At 42.7% G+C, this 21,731-nt stretch overlaps 1 protein-coding gene across 1 annotated transcript in view; it reads left to right on the plus strand.

Moving 5' to 3' along the window:
• The first annotated feature begins 4,580 nt into the window (after positions 1-4,580).
• The window catches only part of Col25a1 (collagen type XXV alpha 1 chain), a 390,406-nt gene continuing 373,255 nt past the window's right edge, over positions 4,581-21,731 (plus strand). The window contains exons 1-2 of the mRNA XM_057793723.1: positions 4,581-5,433; positions 6,422-6,491. Of these exons, the coding sequence (XP_057649706.1) occupies positions 5,137-5,433; positions 6,422-6,491 (367 nt within the window). The 5' untranslated portion in view covers positions 4,581-5,136. The remainder of the gene's footprint in view (positions 5,434-6,421; positions 6,492-21,731) is intronic.

A 21,731-nucleotide genomic window follows, 5' to 3' on the forward strand; every position in this document is an offset into this window, starting at 1 on the left:
AAAGGGAATTTTTCAGCTGTCTCTCGGAGCCAAGTACGTCTTTTCTACTGGTCTGCCCTGAAAGATATTTATAATTTGTTTGTGACTTATTGAAACTTGCCTGGCTCGAGAGAAACAGTGTCTTGTAAGTGTCGTTCCTCTCAACTCTCTCCAGCTTGCTCCGCTCTCTTTGCGAAGCTGCCTTCCTGCGAGGCGATCGTGTGGGCCCAATGCTCTCCTCTGAAGTTTTTAAGAGCAGCACGTGATGCCATGCACAATTTATTTCATCATTTTCTTTATTAAGACACTTAGAGGTTACAACAGGTGGTGCGGGTGTACAGAGAAAGGCAGGAATCTCCGGGTATGTGTGCTCCGGCTCGATAAATTTGCTGGCAACAGTGGCCAAAACCAGGGTTCTAGAAATTTAGTCTCAAGAGTTAATGATGTTGAAAGGTATTTTAAACCCAAACTGAAGTCTTTTTTAAAAGAATGTAATTATACCCGCATGAAAAAAATAGGATTATCCAAGCAACTCTCATATGTCAATAATCTTTCTAAATATATGTGAGCAGTTCTCATTTGAAATATGTGCAGATTTCTTCTATGCATCACACACACTATCAATCAGCTGCTTGAGGCTTGGGGGAATAGATCATACTTTCTTAAATTATAAAGTAACTCATTGTTCATCCAACCCATTTCTTCTGTTTTGTTGCTTTTGATCCCAGTCACTTTCCTTTTCATTTTATCTTTCCGCCGTGCCTGTGGGTCAGAGGTCTTATTTGTTCCTCATACCCGATGATCTGAAGATTGGTGTCGGCAATTCCAGCAGTTATATGAGGTCTAGGTGGGTGGCTTGGCTCTGTCAATAGGAACAAGGAGGAGAGTGACTCTTATTGCCTCGTTCCATGAGGCATCAAAAAAACAGAACACATTTAGTTTGCACAAATCCTTGGGATGTAGGAATTTTTGAGTTTTTCTTAGGCAATATGTAGAGAGCTGCGTGGAGCTGCACCTGATGGCTATGTATAGAGAGCTGCGTGGAGCCGCACCTGATGGTGCTGGCTCCTGCCCTCCACGATCCCGAAAGTGAATGCTCTCTGTGATAATCAACTCCTAATATCAACTAGGCCTGACTTATGCTATTATCATGCAATGATCGTCAGCTGCTTGCATATGCATGGACCATGGGACCTATGGGCAGTGCCCACCTGGCAATCTGGGGTTGGTGGCCCAGGCCTACTTAAGGGCTGGGAGAGGTTTGCCCCGGGGGGGGGAGAGAGAGAAAGAGAGAGAGAGAGAGAGAGAGAGAGAGAAAACGAACGAGAACACATTGTCAAAAGGTCCTGAATAAACTGCAGCAGGAAGAGCTCCGGTGTTGTGTCCTTCTTGCTGGACGAGGAGGAACGCGACAGCAATACACCAGAGTGTAGACAACACATAAATCCTTGGGGTGTAGGAATTCAGTATTGCATGACTGCTTAGCCTTTTAGGCCTTAGGGTGGTTCCAGGGCAACTTCTGATGCTGTCTGTACAGATAAAGACTGTTTCCTGGTGATTTTGATTAGTGTTATTTTGTCATCAGAAGCTTACAAACTACAAACTTAGCAAGCTAAAACAAAACAAACCAGTAATTACAGTTCTGGTGGTCAGCGTTCCTCAGTTCCAGGTGTTGGCTGGGCTACTTTCTTTTGGATGTTGTAGAGGAGAACCCACGTTACTCCTTCTTGCTTCTAGAATAGAGGCTTTAGCCCTCTTCCATCTTCAGAGACAGTATTTGCACCCAGAACCCCTGTTCCTGTTGACATATCTCTTCTCCCTGTGAAATTCTGCTTCTGTTTTATAAGAACCCTTATGTCTCATAGAAAATATTTCCATCTTTGGATCCTTAACTTCATCTACAAATGTTTGGCCACTTACAGACTTTGGAGCTTGGGGCATGCACCTAACCCCCCCCCCCGCCCCGCCCCCGTGTGTGTTTTGTATACAGGTGCACGGTATTCTTTACATCATAGTCCTGATCATCAAAAAGCTGTTTGCCTTTTGCTGGTACTGATATGAGTCATAGGCAAATTGGCGTCAGCAGAACCATAGAATTTTTAGAGCTATTTTAACCTTTTCTTGTATCTTTCTCTATGCAAAAGTCAAAGCAACAATGCTCTGTCAACTCTATAGAACAACATGGCTCAGAGCACACAGCCTTGTTGATCCATGCATTCTTTGAGCTTGATGCAGAGAACCTTCTGGATCTTGAAATCTTAGTGCGAATGGCTGGCACGTTTCTGAGATATCACGCCCACCAGAGACATAAAGCAAACCTAATCCTCTGGATAAAGGCCTCAAATCCACAGAATTCCAACTCCATCTCTCCAGTGAGTTCCGATCATTCTAAGAGCTTAGGAGAAATGCTGAAGGACCCTCTCATGGCCAACTTCCACAGAACACGACATCATCTATAAGAACTGTGTGCCCTACTGTTGGCATCAGAATGGAAAATGGAAAATCAGCATCGGAATGGAAAACTGTGCGTGTCTGATCTGAAAGACCTTTATTCTCTTTGCATATTTCTAGAAACTGGTCTGCAGAGGGACAGCATGAGCAATGCATTTGGTCAGATGGCAGGGACAAGGTGGGGACGTCTGAGACATTAAGGTTTACAGTCTAAGGATGACGGGGACATTGGAGGAATTTAGGGTAGCATGGAGAGGAGGGTGAGAAGTCAGGACAGCTCCTACTGAGCAGGAAAATGGGGAATGAGCAGAGCTTGGAGGAATAACATAGGTTAAGTTGTAATTGTTAGTGATCTATGAATGTCAAATGGTTGGCTATGTGATTCTGAGACTCGGGAGGTTTGGGTTCTCAGTAGCTAAAATATGATAAATAGGAATTCTACTGGGGAGAGTATACTTAGGAGGAAAGATAGCCTAATACCGGACTCAAGGGGGGAGCAAACATTGAGAGGCCTGGCCAAAAAAAGGTTTGCTAAAGACCACCAGCAGCACCACCACGACCCACCAAACAAACAAACTAAGCAGTGGAGGTTAAGTGGAATATGGAAGGAATTGACATATTCAGAATTTGGGCTGGAGGTATAACTCAGTGGTGGAGAACAGATTTAGTCTGGATCAGTCCCCAACACACACACACACACACACACACACACACACACACACACACCCTACAGAGTCCATTTAGTGTTTCTCAGATGTATATGCATTTGGAGATGACCACTTAGGGTTGGTCTCTGAAAAAAAACTGATTTTTTTTTTCTCCAGCAGCCATCGATTGCTGGTTCCTTGTGCAAGCTCCCCCATTCAGGTTGGCCTGTTGACTGGTGGTGTGGTTCAGGTCTTAGGTCCTGTTTAGGCGACCACTTGTTGAGACTTCATAGGTGCAGCATCCCTGTCCTGTCTAGAACAGACTTTCAGCTACTGCCCTGTCGTTATCAGTACTCTCCCTTGGCGCTTTCAGTTTGCACACGCGAGAAGGCGCCGCTCGATGCAGTATTTCGTTCATTGATTACACTAGTGAGTAACTTGTTGAGGTTAGCATGTTTAAATTGAGGAGGATAGGAAAAACACACAGAGTTTCTTAAGATGAGAAGGTAATGAAGGTCTTTCGGAGGTTAGAGTTAAGGGTTATTTTGTTCCCCCAAGTCAATTGGATGCAAAAATGCTACTTGTTATCAATTTTTTTTTTGGGGGGGAGATAATCCCATTAAAGACTTTGTAATTTGATCCAGAGGGAAGAGCAAGCTGAGAGTCAAGGAAGAGGAAAAATTGAGTTCATTCTTTGCTCTTTTTAAATCCTGAGAAACGTGTGTGCCTCAAGCGCTCCCCCTTCCAATCCCACAAACCAGGGAATCAGGAAAACACATTAGCACCCTAGTATAGAGTAGGAACCCAGAGCTGGGGGGAAACAGCATCAAGACAAGAGGAAACGGGGGAGGGGCGAGAAAGCTTTCCCTGTCGCTTGGAGAATCTGCTGCAAGGCGTGGGAAGGAAGGGAAGTGGGGAAGGTACCCTGCAGACGTCAGCCAGACACTTTGCCTCTGGGCATGTGGGAAAGAACTGAAGGAGGAGGGAAAACGTCGCTCTAGGGTTAGATGGAGGAGCTCCTGCGGCTGCTTTTGAGTGAGGATCTGGTGAGCTGGAACGTTCTGCTCCCGTTCTCCTCTCCAGGAGGCCATTCCTCCATTTTTTTTTAACCCACGCTGGGCTAAGCCGGTATAAGTCGCTCTGCGCAGCAGACCTCGATTCGGCCCCTGGCTAAGGCCGGAGAGGTGTCCTTAGGGGACGCTGAAGTTACACGGTGGCGGGAGGGGAAGGGTCTCCAAGCTCCTCTCCAATCACGGTGGCTGCTGAAGCTATTTGCATATATTATGCTAATAGGGACCTCCCGCTCCGCTCCCACCCGCGCTCCCGCCCTCTCGTGGGTCCAGGCGGGCTGGGCGAAGGTGAATATATTATGCTAATAAGGAGACTCCTGCGGGAGGGGGCGGGCTGTGCTCGAGGCGCGCGCGCACTGTCTCACACACGAGCATCCCGGGGTATTTAAGGCTCGCATACGCGAGGCTGCGGAGCTACTTCTGGGGTCTCGCGATTGCTGCTTGGGTCGTTCGGTTCTTCTCTTTCCTCTATCCCTCTGCCACCTCTCGGGGACCGCGCTGTCGCCGCGTCCCTCTGCATTTCTTTTTCTTTTCGGCCTTGAACTGATCCAGGTGGGAGACAGTTCGGCCCGTGGAAAGCCCCGGAATAGGTAGAGATAGGCAGGCAGACGCAACAGGTCGGAGCAGGGAGAGAGACCCGCGAACCCTGCGCCTCTGCGCTGGGGACCACTAAGGAGGTGTCGGATCTTGAGGGCTCAGAAGAGCTGCCCTGGTGGGTTTGATTTTTAGCTGTGACCCCCGGCGCCACACAACCCCCGACCGGAGGGTCCTCTTTACTCTCAGCTGGAAGGGGAGAATCAGCAGAATGGTCCACGGCTGCTGATCCGGACGCCGAGCCAATCTCAGGTCCACCCGGGGCTCCGACTCCACCAACTAGTTGTGCAGCCGCAGGGACTGAACTTTGGAGGAATTGGCCCTTCCTCTCCTTCTAAGATTATTGGAGGAGGTAGAGGGTGGAAGGCGTAGCGGAGACTGGCGACCCCGCCACGATGTTGGTGAAGAAGCTTGCAGGAAAAGGAGGGGGAAGAGAGCCTGGATCAGAAGATCCGCGCCCCTTGGGACAGCGTTGTGCCGGCACCATGGCCTCGTGCGCGGCCCTGGCGACCCTCTTGTCAGTGGTTGCGGTGGTGTTTTGCTTGTATCTTGGGGTGAAAACCAACGACCTCCAGGCGAGGATTGCCGCTCTTGAATCTGCCAAAGGAACCCCTTCCTTTCGTCCGCCGCCTGACACCATGGATGAGCTGAAGGCTATGGTTCAGGAGAAAGTGGAGCGTCTCTTGGCTCAGGTGTGAAAGGTTGGGTGTATTTTGCACGTGGATACTGTTTGGCACAGGTGTGAGTCCTGCGTGCAGGGCTAACTTCAACCCTTACTGGCTGCATAGTTGGTTTGACTGTGGGTACCGAGTATGGAGTGTATCTTAAGAAGCGTGAATATTGATAGATACCGAGTCTGTAGCTGAACCCTTCCCTCACTCTTCCGCAGTTCTGCATGCTAAGCATGTATGGAGGTCTAAAAGAGGGAAGAGTGGCCTGGGTAGTGGGAGTGTGCGGTCGAGCATTTCATTTCTTTTAGTTTTCTGGAGCCTCTTGTCTCTCAGTTCTACGGAGAATATTCGTTAGAGACATAAGATCTCCTATTGCCTTCCCAGGTAAAGGTTAGAAAGTGTTATTAATATACAAACAATAATCACTTTCAAATGAAACAATTCTATACAGATTCAAAGTCATAAATTTCACCCTTCGAATCGTTTCATGTTTGAACACTTGAAAAGTTTTCTATTTGGCAAAGGATGCTGTGCAGGTATTGAAGAAAGCCGAGCCATTAACGCTGAGAGTTGAAAGGAAATACATTATCTTCAAGGCTCGTTTCAACTCAAGTTAGGGGCTCTTTTGAGGAATTTACTTCCAATAGAGAGGCTATTTAGCAGTTGCTATTCACAAGTGCGCTATTGGCCCACCTTATCTTCAGACCTGCGGTGTTCCACTGCCAGGCTTTGCACTGACTGCCTATATTTGGGTCGGAGGAAAAGGTGGTGGAGACTCGAGAAAGATATTAGCCAAACCCTGCAATCCTGCTACCACGTCAGTGGTCACTGTCTTATTTTAGGACTTGGATACGGTTACTTTTTGATTAGTGTCCAAGTTCATATGTAAATATTCCTTATGCAAGCTATCGAATGCTGGGAAATCAGGCATGTAGCCAGAGAGTCCCTAAGAGTCCAGTTCTCGTCAGCGCTACTGATGATTGTGCTAATACCTCTGCTTTTCCCACAGAAATCCTATGAACACATGGCTAAAATAAGGATCGCCAGAGAGGCACCTTCAGAGTGCAACTGCCCGGCAGGTAAAACAGACCTTGTTTAACAGTGTTTCCTCCACAGCAGAACAAGCACACACACACACACACACACACACACACACACACACACACACGGTCTTGTGCTGTCAAGTCTACCTGTAATAATAGTAAAGAAAGAATGCAGGCCCAACCTGCTTTAATAAAACCAACATGTCTCAGTTCAAAAGAGGGCCAACCACCCCCCACTATTATTTTGTGCAGGATACTAAAGTCTGCCATTGTAAAACGAGAAAGCTAGATATGACCACCATGGATAATATAGATAAGATGATATACAAAGACAGAGTTCTTAGAGTCACAGATTGGAAGTCTTCCATGATATTATTAAATAATGTCATTTTTTTGTGTGTGTGCATATGTGTTTGAAAATGTCTGTTGAACTCTTAGATTCTGAAATCCCTGGTGTCTAATGCTACGTCATGGCAGGTTTGTTGCCTGCCTTTGGTATATAGCTATACATGCAAATCACCTATCCTTCCTCACTGGCTTGTATTCTGTCCTATCAAAGAGGCTCTCTGTCCTGCCCCACAGCAGAAAACAAAACAAGATAAAGAATATTCTTTATCTTGAACTACCATTACAAACGATTGCACTCTCAATGGCCTTTCAGAATGTGTCCTTATCTTTTTACAGTATCTGTGTGCAGTTTTAGGGAACTATGTTAATGGTGGTCCCTAAGAGGAGGGGGAAGAGAGGTATCAGTGAGTAGCACCCCCACACCCCATCTAGCCAGGGTAATTGTAATTCCTTTCACAGATCTCTGAGACTCAGTATTTATCTGTAGATTTAGCAATTTAAAAGATCTTGGATGATGGTCATCAAACACCACGAGTGTTAATGTTTTCTCAGATAAATGCTGTATTCATTTATAAACATTTAGTTTCTTTTATCAGGCATTTAAGTGACTTTCACATTTTGTATAATGTTCAAGAATATGATACTTAGTTATTTATGTAGATAGTTATTGCCTAGTTGCATTTGGTCAAGGAGAGATCACACAGTGTAGGAGAGAGGTCTTGTAAGATTACATCATGTATTGATATTATAGTCATTCCAGTTTATGAAGTGCAGTGTATGAAATTGTCTAACACAATTCTCCCTGTTAAGAAGTACATGACTGTATAGGGAAAGGCTAGTTCCTTTATCTCCTTAATATCCTGAATTAGTTTTTGACATGGTCATCACAGTTGCCATCTTTTACACACCGGTTTAAAATATGAACACCAGGGGGCTGGAGGGATGGCTCAGAGGTTAAGAGCATTGCCTGCTCTTCCAAAGGTCCCGAGTTCAATAACCAGCAACCACATGGTGGCTCACAACCATCTGTAATGGGTCTGGTGCCCTCTTCTGGCCTGCAGGCATACACACAGAATATTGTATACATAATAAATAAATAAATAAATAAATAAATAAATAAATATTAAAAAAATAAAATATGAACACCAGGTTGTATAACATATACACTTAAAAAAACATTTTTTTATAAATTACATTTAGTGTGTGTTTGTGTGTGTGTGGAAGTCAGAGGAAAGCTTGCAGGAGTTAGCTTTGTAATTCCACCAAGTGGACCCCAGGGATCAAAGCCAGGCAGGCCATCGGGCTTGGTGACAAGTGCCTTCTCCCCCTGAGCCATCTCACTGGTCCTACGGCACAGCAGTTATATGTCCAATTACACTGTTCACCATACTGGGACTATATTTTTTCAAATAAACACTTTCAATTAGGAAAACACTACTGGAATGATGATGAAGACCTCTATTCCAGCTCTGCAGAAGGTTGAGGCAGGAGGATTGCCAAGTTCAGTGCCTGCCTGGGCTATAACTTAAAGACAGTCTTAAAATCAAAAGCCTACAAAAAAAAAAGTTTGGATACCTGATATAGCTGAGCTTTGGAACACTAGCCTATCATTTGTGAGACCCTAGGCTTAATCCCCCCCCCCCAGTACACAGGGGAAATACATATATGTTATATATTATATCTAGTAATAATAAATATATATAACATGTGAATATTTGTAAATTTATATGTAAAATATACATGAATGCTTGAAAATTGAGGTTACCTCTTATGTTAGAAGGAGGTCGAGAAGGAGCTAGCATTTGAACATGTAGCTTTTGTTCTTAGTTGTTTTGAGTTGGTGCAGACTCAGAAGTCAGATATTTAAGGAAGCCACATTTCCAGCAGAGAATTAAACTCAACCACCTCATCACCACTTGGGATTATTTAAATTCTAAGACACCTGGTACTGAGAGTCACTGAGCACACCCCTTAGAGTCCAGACCTTTTGGTACGCAATGCTTCTGTTAACTCTATGTAAAGCAGTTAGTGTTTAATTCGCTGAATTCTTTGAGTTTGGTACAGTGCTGAGAAGTGATGTCTACAGCCCGCATTCTATTTTCCGGGAAGACGTCACTGCTTGTGATGTCTAATGCAACCTAATTATCATTGGATCTGGGAGAAAGCTACCACATTTAGAGTTGGACTTATGTTATCTTGGAAGATTACACTGGAGCATTTTTCATTATAACAGGAGAATTTAAATGGGATTTCCTAGGCTTCCCCTCCCCCACGGCCTGGGTTGGCTCTCTGGAACAGCTGCTTTACCTCCTTGTCACCACTAGAGCCCCACATCACATCAGTTTTTACCTGGCTTCCAAGCAGAGACACTTGGAAGGTGTGCGTACCTTCCAGTGCACAGACCAGATTGTCACTGTTCTGGAAGCACGCCCTTCTGCTTGGATAATCATCAGCCATTCTAAAAATAAAGACGCTACATCCTGGAGAGAACGATTGTGAAGTATGGTCAGTGAGATGTTGTCTTAGGGGACGAGCAGGCCAGCCAAGGACTAGAAGGGGACACAGCGCTTCCTGCCTGGGGTGGCTCTAGCTGTGGGTCACTGGCTGAGAGTAGTCACAATGACAGCGGTTGGCAGGACAGGGCTAGACAAGTCTGTGACCTCAGCTCAGTTCCTGTGGACAGATGCCCACCCCTTGAAGTTGACACTCTTGTTGACAGTCTCAGTAACAGAGCCAAAGGCTGGCCGTGAAAAAGTAATGCTGTGTTGTTTGTATTCACTCCAAGGGCTCTTGCTAGGTCACGGTTTGTGCCGGGTTTCTCCAGGTGGGCTGTAGGGAAGTAATAACAGTTGAAGCTGACTGGTTTGCTTTTCTCATAGGAAGGGGGTATTGGAAGAACGATGAGCTGTTTATAGAATAGTTTTTAAATATAAGAGATGTACTCTGATTTTCATAGCAACTTGGAGAGTCAACTGTAAGCAATCTACTTTTATAGATGAGGAAGCTGGAGAAAATCATTAATGGACTAAAGCCAAGGTGAGGGTTCATGTGTGTATCTGAGGGAATGGGAAGTCCAAGATCTAATGAGGCATAGAGAATGAACATTCAGAGCAGAATATCTCCGGACTGGAATTCTGGATCTGCTGCTGATAATGTGTGACCTTGACCTTGGTTGAATTAAAGAACCAAATATGTTCCACTTCCTTATCTGAAAACTACACACACACAAACACACATGTACACGCACACACACGCACACATATAGACACACACATTCAAGCACAACACATGCATGTGTATACACATTTGCACACACATGCGTGCACACACGAAAGCCTTTCTCATAGGGAGATGGTATTTGTAAACAATCTGATGTTTTAGTGGGTGTGTGTTGTTACCTTTTTGCCTCAATGCTCTACAAACACTTCACCAATAAGCTACACCGCTGAGCCAGAACCTTAAACCTGTTATTTTCCTTGCTATCTAATTCTAGTGCACAGAGTTACATGATATAGGTGGAGAAGAATCTTTGAGATGCTGCTCGGAGCCCAGTGTCTAACAGCAGGTTTTGAACTAGAACTACAGTTAATTGAACAGATATGTATGTAGATCATCCATACAGATAACCATACTTGAGTTTCTCTTGTTGCTGTACCAGTAACATTTGGTTCTTTACAGATATTTACATTCATCTCTTAAGTTATTTTTATCAACACTACAGGGAGAATTTGGACATTTTAGGTGAAGTGGTACTAAAGTTCACAGGACCGGGCCTTACTTGAGCATGGGATAGTCAAAAGTATCTTTGAAGTTTCAGTATCAGATATTTATAGATAGCTTACCTATCTGACTCATTTTCAGACTTATTTTTAGTAGCTTTGTTGAGGTATAATTTATATTTCACCCATTTTAAGGTCTGTGATAAATTTATATTTGGGCCCCCATCCACTGCAGTCTAGTTTTATCATTTTTATCTCCTGACAGCTCACATTTACTTCACTCTTGAATTCGAGAGAAGCTTTATTTTAGAAAGGTTTTGCTTTGGAGAAACTCCAGGATAATGAACCAAAAAAATCTTCTCCATCAAAGCTCTGGTTAGCAGAGCAGTTGACTTAGCAGTAGCAGGGCCTGGAAGATCGGGCTGGCATTTGGGTCTTGGCCTCTGTAAAACTTGACCTTAAGATGAGAGAATAAGTTGGCACATTCTGTGGGTAGAATTTTGTCTTGGGTTCTCTCTTGGTGACTTACATAAAAGTATGTGTAAGTCAGGGATGTTTGTGGAAGGGCTTCTATGGATAAGCTGATAGAGAATGGTGTGTGTGTGTGTGTGGGGGGGGGAGCCAGGCAGCCAAACAGAAGTGGTTTAGACTGGTAGATATTCTCTGAGGTCCCTGAATACCTTCCACCTCTATGGAAATGGTTATATATATAGCAGGAGTATGTGTAGATAAATTGAAGAACCTGTTCTTAACTGTGAGACAGACATAGGTGTCTGGCTGAAGGACATCATTTCCCGTGGTTTCGGGAGAACCATTAGATTACCTTTCTTAGATAAAGTATAGAAAATTATTTCTTACTAATATTTCATCTAGACTATACCCCACCCTTTTTAAAAAGAGGCTGTACAATAAATGGAGTACGTTAAGGAAGAGTCATAATGCATAGCTCTTAGTCATATAAAGGAGCAGCAGAAGCAGTTTGTAGACCATGAATGCAAATGCTTAAATATTATTTAATGAGAATGACAGACATTCTTCTCTTGTAAGGCAAAACAACACAGCGTGACATGCCAGTGCCTCCAGGCATTCATGTTAAATTGTTTTGGTTCTAATGAGAACAACAGTTTGGGTGTGGCACTTTCAGCTGGTCTTGTAGTGACAGCTGGCAAAATGCCCCAGCCAAAGGACCAAGGACAAATTGCCTCTTGAAGTGGCGCTCTGGTGTTGAACTTCTTGTTTTCTGCTCTTGTCTGTAAGCGGACAGGCTGTTTCTTTATATTCTTTTTCTTAGTGTTTCAAGGAACTGGGAGTTATCAGAGAGAAAGGTATCAGTGCTTCACGGAGTCCAGTTCACTCTTGCTCATTCTAGCAAGAATATGTAGGAACATGTCCTCTCTTAGGGCTGCAGTGACTTACTCTGCTTCCAACTGCTTTGTCATTGTGCAGAAGCAACCACACGCTGCTGATGACGTCAGTGTCTGTTTGGCAGGCTTAGGCCTGGGAATGGAGAAGGAATGTTTGATCAGCATCAGGATTAGGTAGAGGGGAGCATGCAAGGAGATGTCAGAATCAGGATCAGAATGCTCTGCGTGGGGTGGGAGAGGAGGGAGGGAGTGGGCGTTTTGTGCCTCAGGGTCATCCCACTAGACACTTACCCAAGTAGCATCAGCCTGCTATCTGGAGTGGAAGCCGTCCAAGAATGACCATGAAAAAGTGTTTTCGTTCCCTCCTACGCCTTTATAAACATTACTTGGTAGTTTGATGGAAGCTGAGAATGTGAAAACAAGGCGTGAGTCATTCTGTTCTAAACACAGAGGCATCCCCACCCTCCTCGGTTTGCCAATATGGGTGAAATTTTGTGCCATGGTTTTACGTACCGCAATATTTAACGCTCTCCACCCCTCCCCCTAATTTGTGTTTAGAACAGACTGCGGTTTGCTCAAATGCCTGATTTCCAGACATGGATATTTATTGGTATCTTTTGGGATTTGTTCTGCAGTTCTACATAGGAAAAAAAATAACCTGCTTAAAATGTGGCTTTATAAAAGAGTAGATGCTAAGTGTGGGATGCTAAAGGAAACTCTCTGAGGAGTTAGAAGTGAGCACTTTCCCCTGGTGTTCTAATTCCTTCACATGACTATTCTGTAGGTCACTGGAGGATAGAATTCCTTGAAGAAGTGACACCAAGAGAAAGCATCTCCTCTTAGTGACCACAAGGAGGAGGAACTGAGTTGAATAGCAGCCTCCCTCCCCCGACACCCATAGCCCAATCTACAGTCTCCTTTTCCAGTTACATTCATTGCAGACATCCATTCCTTGACCTCTGTTTGCAACAAAAAAGATTAGTGGAAGAAGGAAGAAATCTAAGATTTGAAGTATCTTTATTACATTTGAGATTACATTTGGTTTTGTGTGATGTATATTGGAAAGCACCCTATTAACTGAGCTGTGTTGCTAGCCCCCAATTTCACGTTTATTTTAGGCAGAGTTTGACTGTTAAGTAGATAGGTTCACAGCTCTGAACTTTGGGCTGGTATTTTAATATTTAGAAAAAAATGAACCAAATTTAATTGAAGTTGTCAAATGGGGAGTTTTAGCTTCAGATTTCATAGGCTCCAGAAATTTGGGATTGCTGTTTTGCTTCTGATGTCACTGTCTCTGGAGTGTCCACCTCAGCCTGAGTTGAACATGTGAGAATTGACATATTTCTGATTTTACCTCACATTTAATTCCTTGGTCTATCATCAAATCATCTTTTCCCCCCATAGGGGCATGTTTAGTAGACAGTGGCATTAGTTGCTGGCATTAGAAATGCTAAAATTATGTTCATTTGATTTTAATAATTTAGATTTTTTTTTTTGATTTTTCGAGACAGGGTTTCTCCATAGCTTTTGGTTCCTGTCGTGGAACTAGCTCTTGTAGACCAGGCTAGCCTCGAACTCCCAGAGATCCGCCTGCCTCTGCCTCCCGAGTGCTGGGATTAAAGGCATGCGCCACCACCGCCCGGCAATAATTTAGATTTTTAAGAGCGCCAGTCTTCTACATTATAAGAATGCCTGCCATTCTTTACAACATTTAGTTCAGGTTCTACAAACTGTTTCTGACTCATCTTTACATAGCACACATGCTCATACACATGTACACCTATGCAAACCCTAATACATGTAAAACAAACTAAATGTGCTGCCCATTTTTATAAGGATTTATTTATTCATGAGTGTGTATGTGTGTGCATATGTGTGCACATACATGTACATACATGTGAGTGCCTACAGAGACCAGAAGACTGTGTCATATCTCCTGGAGCTGAAGTTACAGGAGGCAGGAGCTGCCTAGTGTAGGTGCTGGGAACTGAAGAGAAGGTGCACATTCTTAGCCCCTGGGCTCCCTCTCTGGTCTCCACATTTTAAATATAAGAATAAAAACTTTGTTGCTCACCATTTTCCTCCTGGGGCCCCTGGGGCATCTCCAAAGAATCTTTTTGGTTTTTGGAGACAGGGTTTCTCCGTAGCTTTTGGTTCCTGTCCTGGAACTAGCTCTTGTAGACCAGGCTGGCCTCGAACTCACAGAGATCCACCTGCCTCTGCCTCCTGAGTGCTGGGATTAAAGGCGTGCGCCACCACCGCCCGGCTTCCAAAGAATCTTTGTAACAGGCTCTTTTTTGGGGTCACTTGCCAGCTCCTAAATCATGATATGGAGACATTATTAGCTATGAATGTGTGACCTTATGTTTGTCCCAATTAGCCCTTTATTTTAATCATTTCTCTTCATCTATGTTTTGCCTCAGGGTTCTTTTTTTTTTATTTTTCTTATTTTTTCTGTATGTCCTACTCTGTTTGGTGGCTGCCTGTCTTCTGGCCCTGGGCATATTCCCCGCTTTCTCCCCTGACCTCCCTTCTCTCTCTCTATCCTAGATGCCTCCTCCTACATATTCTCTCTACCCCCTAGTCCCACCTATCCCTCTACTGCCTAGCTATTGGTTGTTTATCTTTTTATTTGGCCAATCAGGTGTCTTAGGCAGGCAAAACAACACATCTTTATATTGTTTAATCATGTTTATGCAGCATTAACAAATGCAACACACCTTTGCATAGTTAAAGTAATATTCATAACTAATCTTAGGACTCCATGGGACCTTATTAGAAAAATTACTGAAAGTGCTATGGTCAGTGTTACCCTGGCAGCTCTGTTTAGAAATATACTGCACTTGTCAACACAGAACTCACCTCCAGAAATCTACACTAGAAACCTTTCTAGAGATGGTGGAGTTAAATTATATAGAAAAATTGTTGGAACAGACATGACTATTCATTGGAATTTGCATACTAACATGGGTTGTAGACTCCATGAATGACAGTAAGAATCTCTAGCAATTAGTGGTATTTTATCTAATCATGGGTGAGATTTGCAATTCCATGCACAGAGAAAGCATCCATCTGTCTCTAGCCCCACTGTAACAAGCGCTGCAGAAGGGAAATGGAGAGATGATCCTCTCCCTGCCTTTGAACTGAGTGTCTGCTGTCATCAGCGCTGTTGGTTGCTGTATGAGCAGCAGGTTTTGAGCAGTTGAGTGCAGCACCTCCCCCATCAGTCTTGGAGGACATGCAGTAGAACTGTAAAAGTCAGTGGTGAGCAATTTTTTTCTTAATAGCATGAATTTCAAACTGCTAACTTCAAGGAATTCTAGATGAGAGGTTAAGTTTTATGTTTTAGCTAGCTGCTTTATGAGAGAAGTCAGCTATCCAGCAAACAGCAAAGATGGGACAGTGATTAAGTAAGGAAGGCTAGAAAGATCATATGCCAAATAAAGGCATCATAAGCTACAAAGAAAACACAACCAAACCATTATCTCTGAACTTCGCTTACCCCGGTTGCGATGCTGTTAGATTCTCAGCCCACAGCTGAAACAGTAAGCCTGCTCCTACAATTCATGTGATGCAGCTGGAAGTTTTTAATAAAAGAGAACCTCTCATTGAGAAATGACATCCGCAAAGAAACTGAGGCTTTTACGTTCTTACATTTGGTTTCCTTCTGTGACGAGTTATTTAAGGCTCTAAATTCTAACTACTACTAAGGGTTGTTTCCTGAGTATCAGGATTGTTTCTGCAATCAAGTTCTGAAGGAGGAATGCAATGCGTACTGGTAAAATTTATGCTGCCATTTTCTGAATATAAAAATGGCTAATTTACTTTTATAGTAGAGGATATACATGGATTGAGAGATCAGGGTATATTTTGCATTTTTCTGTGTAACCCCACAATGATTTAGACTCAAGAGTATGTTTTACTTTAAACCTTCATTTTTTTTTTCCCCAGCAGAAAACCCTTGTTCCCACCATCAATCGTCAGGAAGAAAGCACAGACAGAGGAATTTTATAATCAGTTGCATAGCGCCTGATGTGTATCATATATCACCTTTGCCATCATTTTCAATCTGTTACCAGTCTGCACTTCTGTTTAACTGTAATCATGTGCTACTAGCATTTGAAACAGTTACACTGGCTTCACGCTTATGAGATGTGATGAGATTAATAACCGTATCTGAATTTCTGGAAACTAGAGTAAGCACAAACACATGCGTAGGCAGAGGTGAGATGCTCTGACAGGGTCTCGGTGGAATGGTGGTACCTGGATAGTCTTTGCTGTTGGAACAGCACACATGTCCACAGAACTACAAAGACAGAAGACCTGGCTCCCTATTCTGGTCAGGCCACTCCATTTCTTCTCTCTCCTTGTTAGCATAAAGTAGACTCTCTCCTGCATTCTTCAGCTCATTCATTCATCTATCCATCCACCCATCCACCCATCCACCCATCCACCCATCCACCCATCCACCCATCCACCCATCCACCCATCCACCCATCCACCCACCCACCCACCCACCCACCCATCCATCCACCCACCCACCCACCCACCCACCCACCCACCCATCCATCCATCCATCCATCCATCCATCCATCCATCCATCCATCCATCCATCGTGTGTGTGTGTCTGTGTGTCTGTGTATGTGCCTGAGTGCAAGGCTTGCAGAGGCCAGAAGAGGGCGTAAGATCTCCTGGGACTGGAGTTGCAGGAGGTAGTCAGCTGCCATGTGGGTGTTGGGACCTGAATCCGGGTCCTCTGCCAGAGCACTACATACTCTTAACCCATTTCTCTAGCCGCTCCCCTTCATTCTTTCATTAATTCTTGATGGCCTTGATCATCCTCTGGTCCCCAAGCCTCTACCCTTTCCTGGAAACAGCTTTATTTATGATTCAATTCAGCAGTACTAATCAAGAAACATCAAAATCAAACAGCAATGGCATTCCCAGTTTTTTTTTGAAAGTGTTAAATGGTAATTTTCAAAAAATAGGGAAAAATTATCCCTTTTATACTGACATAAAAGGAACATGGCTTAAGGACCTTAGCTCATTAAGGGAGGAATTAATAAGATGTCATAACCATCCAAAGGAAAGTTTACAGACGCCTATAGTTCAGGAATGGGGAATGGATGTGTAAGTGGAGACAGAACAGATTTGTCCACATTGAAACAAGGGGTCATTTGCATTGGAAAGTTATTTATGTATAGACGAGAGTTTATTTTACTTTGATATTATTTATCTACAACTTACCTTACAAGTTATAGGATGCCTTCTGGACAATCAAGAGTCAGACAATCAGAAAATCATTGGTGTGAACAGTCTCTTCTGGAGCACAATGTTTCCCCTACATTTCTGAAACACCAGACAGGAAGCCACACTTCAAAGGGAGGCTAGGGAAGCAAAGTCGAATCCCGTGGTACTTTTCACCGCAGTAATGACTATTTATCTCATGTTCTTCCATGTTAGAGGCTTCTGAGTTGTATGCTGGCTAGCTTTCTTGTCGTTGCTAAAGCCGGTTATTTAAAGGCCAGTTCCTTGTAGTTTACATGCTAAGCCCGTACAGGTGCTGATTGCTGTGTCTGCTCCACAGGCGCGGCTTACACAAGTGGCTTTAAAATCATAACCATTTGTTTCAAGTAGAAGCCACCCTGAAGACTCGGCTTCTTGTGCTTAGGGACTAAAGTGTTTCCAACAATGTAATGGAAGAGCTGCCTTTGTCCTGTGCTTTCGGAAATCTTGCCTGGGCCATTACCTTCTCCATTTCTGTACTTCCAGGAAACCATCTGGAGTCCTCACGGTGGTCAATATAAATGTCTGATTTAAAATACCTAGGAAGACAAAGTGTAATGGCGTAGTCCTTAGTCATAATAGATTTTGTGAGAAACTACTTTATGATCTGAAACCGATTTGTAAGTGTCTCAACTCCATGCTCCTGACTTACATCCTCCACTGATTATATTGAGCAACAGAGTGAACATAATACATTTTATCAACTCTGTTATTAAATTTAATTTTTTTGGCTCATAAATGATATTTGTTCCATAGTCTATAAAAATTCTGTCTTTAGGAAATAGTGTGGAGAGAAGGAAATCCCAGTTCTTTCTGTATAATGTTGGTGAGTCTTGCTGGTGGGTAATTTTATCAAGAGTGGAGATTACCTTGAGGAAAATGCCCCACTCTTTAGCATATGGTGTTCAACCTTGGCTTCTGTATTCTATTTTACAATATCTTCTGGGGGCAGGGAGCAGGAGGGCATATTGAGACTTTTTTTTAAATCTGAATTTCCATCTATTTATAAAACCCAAGTCTAGCCTTGTCAGGATATATTGGAATCATGATTATTCAATAAACTTTCAGCTGATTTTGGTTTCACATGTCTTGGGAATTTGCTAAAAAATGGATCAAGTGTTTTTTTTTTTTTTTTCAGATGCTATGGTAAAATGCTTCATCAGTGTTTTCCCACTTTTCTGAGGCTGTGACCCTTTAATACAGTTCCTCAAGTTGGGGTCACCCCCAACTGGGAGATTATTTTCATTGCTACTTCATAACTGTAATTTTCCTACTGTTGTGAATCGTAATATAAATATCTGACTTGCAGGATATCTGATATGCAGTCCCCATAGGGGTCATGACCCACATGTGGAGAATCACTCTGATAGAGCCAGAGAGCTGGTAGTGAGGTAGACAGATCCAGGGGTTTCTCTCGTGGCTTTTGTATTGTCATGAATCTATTCATTAGCACCCTGGGCTTGTCTGTAAACCTCTGATTCCTTCACTTCATTTCCTTTTGTATGTTACCTGTGTTCCTCAGAAGACCATTGGTTTTTCATAACAAATGTTTATGAAGAAAAAATCCTTCAAGGTCAAATGAGAGCCTCGCTGAGATGAGCAAGATAAGCAATCTGTCTGTTGTGAATCTGTGAAAGCGGGGAATACGATGTAACTGGAGCACACGTTTCCTTTCACATAAAACAATGTGGCTAGGATTAAGGTGTTCCATGTGCTGATAAATGTGGTCTCCCACAGAAATACACTGAGAACTGTTGAAGAGGCTTGGAGACCTTAGCTGAGATTGGTGGAGAGTAGTCAAGTCTTTCCCTGTTAGAAGTACAGCTTGAAGACGGAGAAGGACACACACAAAGTGTAGAGTGCTGGAGTTGCTGTTCCAGCGGAACTGATCACAACAGGCAAAACTGAAAGGCTAGGCTGTGGTGTGGGGAGCATTAGATTAGGGAGTCCTGCTGTCAGGTTAAGTGTAAGATCAAGTCAAATGCATTCAGGTAACTTGTCTAGGAACTGTGCCAAAGAAAGCAAGCCTTGGTGCATATTTAGTCTGGTCTAGAGGCCAGACTTTAGCCCTTAGTTCAGTGTGTAGCTCAGCCACAGAGGCTCCCCACATCAATTATACACATATTTTTTATTTTTGATTAAGAATGGATTAACACACTTCATGTAGCTTTCTTTGGCTCCAACGCAATTATCTTCCTGAGTTAATGCATTCAATTTACCTTGAGATACATTTCAGAATAGATGGCCTATTATGTTAAGAATATTACATATTTTTTTTAAAATGTGCTCTTCATCCTTTGTTTCCTTGGTGCTCTGTCATATGGAGCAACAGAAATAGAATGTAAGTATTAAGTGGAATAATTTGATACATCAAGTATTTAATTTACATCAAAGCCTTTTACATGGTGTCTGAATCAAGCAATCTAGTAACGGGAATTTTGAACAAATGCATTTGCTGAAAACTTCGAAGAAATATCTAGAGAACACAGCAAACAGCACTTTTAATAAGGTGAATAATAAAGAATGGCAACGTTCTCATTTCTAAAGGTAGTATTATACTCACTGTGGAAACCTCACTATCTGTATGACTTTCATGGGAATTATCACAATTTAATAATTTGTTTTTTTCTTTTTCTTACACATTTACACTTTTTTTTTTTTAAAGATAGGATTTTACTATGTGACCTCAGATAGAGATCCTCATTCCCCCACATCCTGAGTGCTGGGTTTAAAGCCATGCGCTACCACACCTGGTTACTCAATGCTTCTGCCAGTCATTTCTCAATAGATTGTCTAATACTTCAGTCTGTGTGTATGGCTGCAGTCTGGGAACCAAAGGCTGCGAGTGTTTTCATCCCACAACACATACACTTAAACTGTTCTTGGCGAGTGAGCGAAGGTACTGATTTTACAGCACCCACAAACTGGAGTGAACTATCCAAGTGGGTGAGATAACTCTGGGGGTGGAAACACACACCACGAGAGGATGATGGCCCGAGTTTGATTTCTGGAACGGAGAACTGGATCCTGAAAGTTGTCCTCTGGCCTTCTCTACACTTGTATTCTGATCCACTCATGCATTTGTGCACACGCATGCACACACAACTCACTAATAATAATATTATAAAAATTTATATTTATAATATATAATATAAATATAATATATTTATAATATAATATAAAAATATTTATATTTTGTAACTGGTGTGAAAGATTCTAAGTCACACGGATTTTCATGTATTGCTGTCTAGTTTGCAGGAACTAGCCTAGAACCATGGAACCATTTTCATTAACAGACAGATGTGTGAAGAAATGTGTCTATCACAGCAAAGTAAAATTTAAGCAGTTTAATAGAAAATGGATTGAACTGAAGATCATTGTGCTGAGAGAAATAAGCCAAACTCAGACAAACGCTCCCTGTTTCCCTTCATGTATGGGATCTAGATCTAAACTGCACATACATATATAACATGGTTTAGAATGGCGACCCTGGGGCAGGAAAAATTCCAGCTGGAGAAAGTGCTGGGGGATGAACGTGAGTAAAGAAGGTGATAGATGTATGTGATAGTCATAGCAAAACACGTGACTGTGTATAATGAATACACATTAATAAAATTCCCCCAAGTCTGCCCATTCTTGTAACCCTTTGTGTCGAATCTGTATGTCAAAACTACTGAGGCAATGGGAAAAGCGTTGTCTTTTTTTCCTCCATTTACTTGTAGCAACCTTAAGTTATTTCCATCTTCTGTCTTCTGATTGCTTTCTCTTTGTACAGGAGAAGATGTAACTGGTTAAGTGCAAAAGTGAGTTTTAATTTCAATAATCATTCTTGTGGTTTAGTCTTGAAGGCTTTGTAGGATCTCGGGTTTCTGTTTCTTCTTACATTTAGAGAGTTGGATTTAAAGCCGAGCTGTAAATCCATCAGCATCCTACTGAGTGTTGTAGAGGAGCTGAAGGATTGCTCAGTGGGAACTTTATTGTTCATATTGAAAAAAGATGATTTCATCGAGGGTTGGACGAGCTTTAAAAAAACAAACTTGGAGCAAAAATACTGTTTGCATCATCACATTTCCCAGAAAGTAGGTTTTTCTGCTGCTTGTTGGTTGGAGTGTTGATGACCTTTGCCAGCTGTAGATGAATTTGTGGTTGTGTTAACATTATGGCAATATTAACATGGACTGTAATCAAAAGAGTACACTTGCTGTTCTCGGGCTGTTTTTAAGGAAGAAAATTTAGCATTGTAATTAGTAGAAGTTCTATGGCTATAAAATAAAGGCACAGCCTTAAGATGTTCCTGTGTAGGATCGTTGTTTAGCATTGCTTCCTATTAACTGGCTGCCTGCAAGCTTTAAGTTGATTTTCTTGGAAATAACCAGTTTAGCAATTATTAAATACACCTTTGAGAAGTTAAAAGGGGGTAACCACTCAATTGATAGAAGCTTTCTACTCCATTTGTCTACTGGGCTTTTAGCTTCTATTAGCTTTGGGAATTTGTAATTTTCTTCTGGTTAAGTGAAAGGCACATTAGGAAAAAAATTAATGTCTCTTTCTCTCTTTTA

This window comes from Chionomys nivalis, chromosome 18 (genome assembly GCF_950005125.1).
Source record: "Chionomys nivalis chromosome 18, mChiNiv1.1, whole genome shotgun sequence".
Taxonomy (NCBI): Eukaryota; Metazoa; Chordata; class Mammalia; order Rodentia; family Cricetidae; genus Chionomys; species Chionomys nivalis.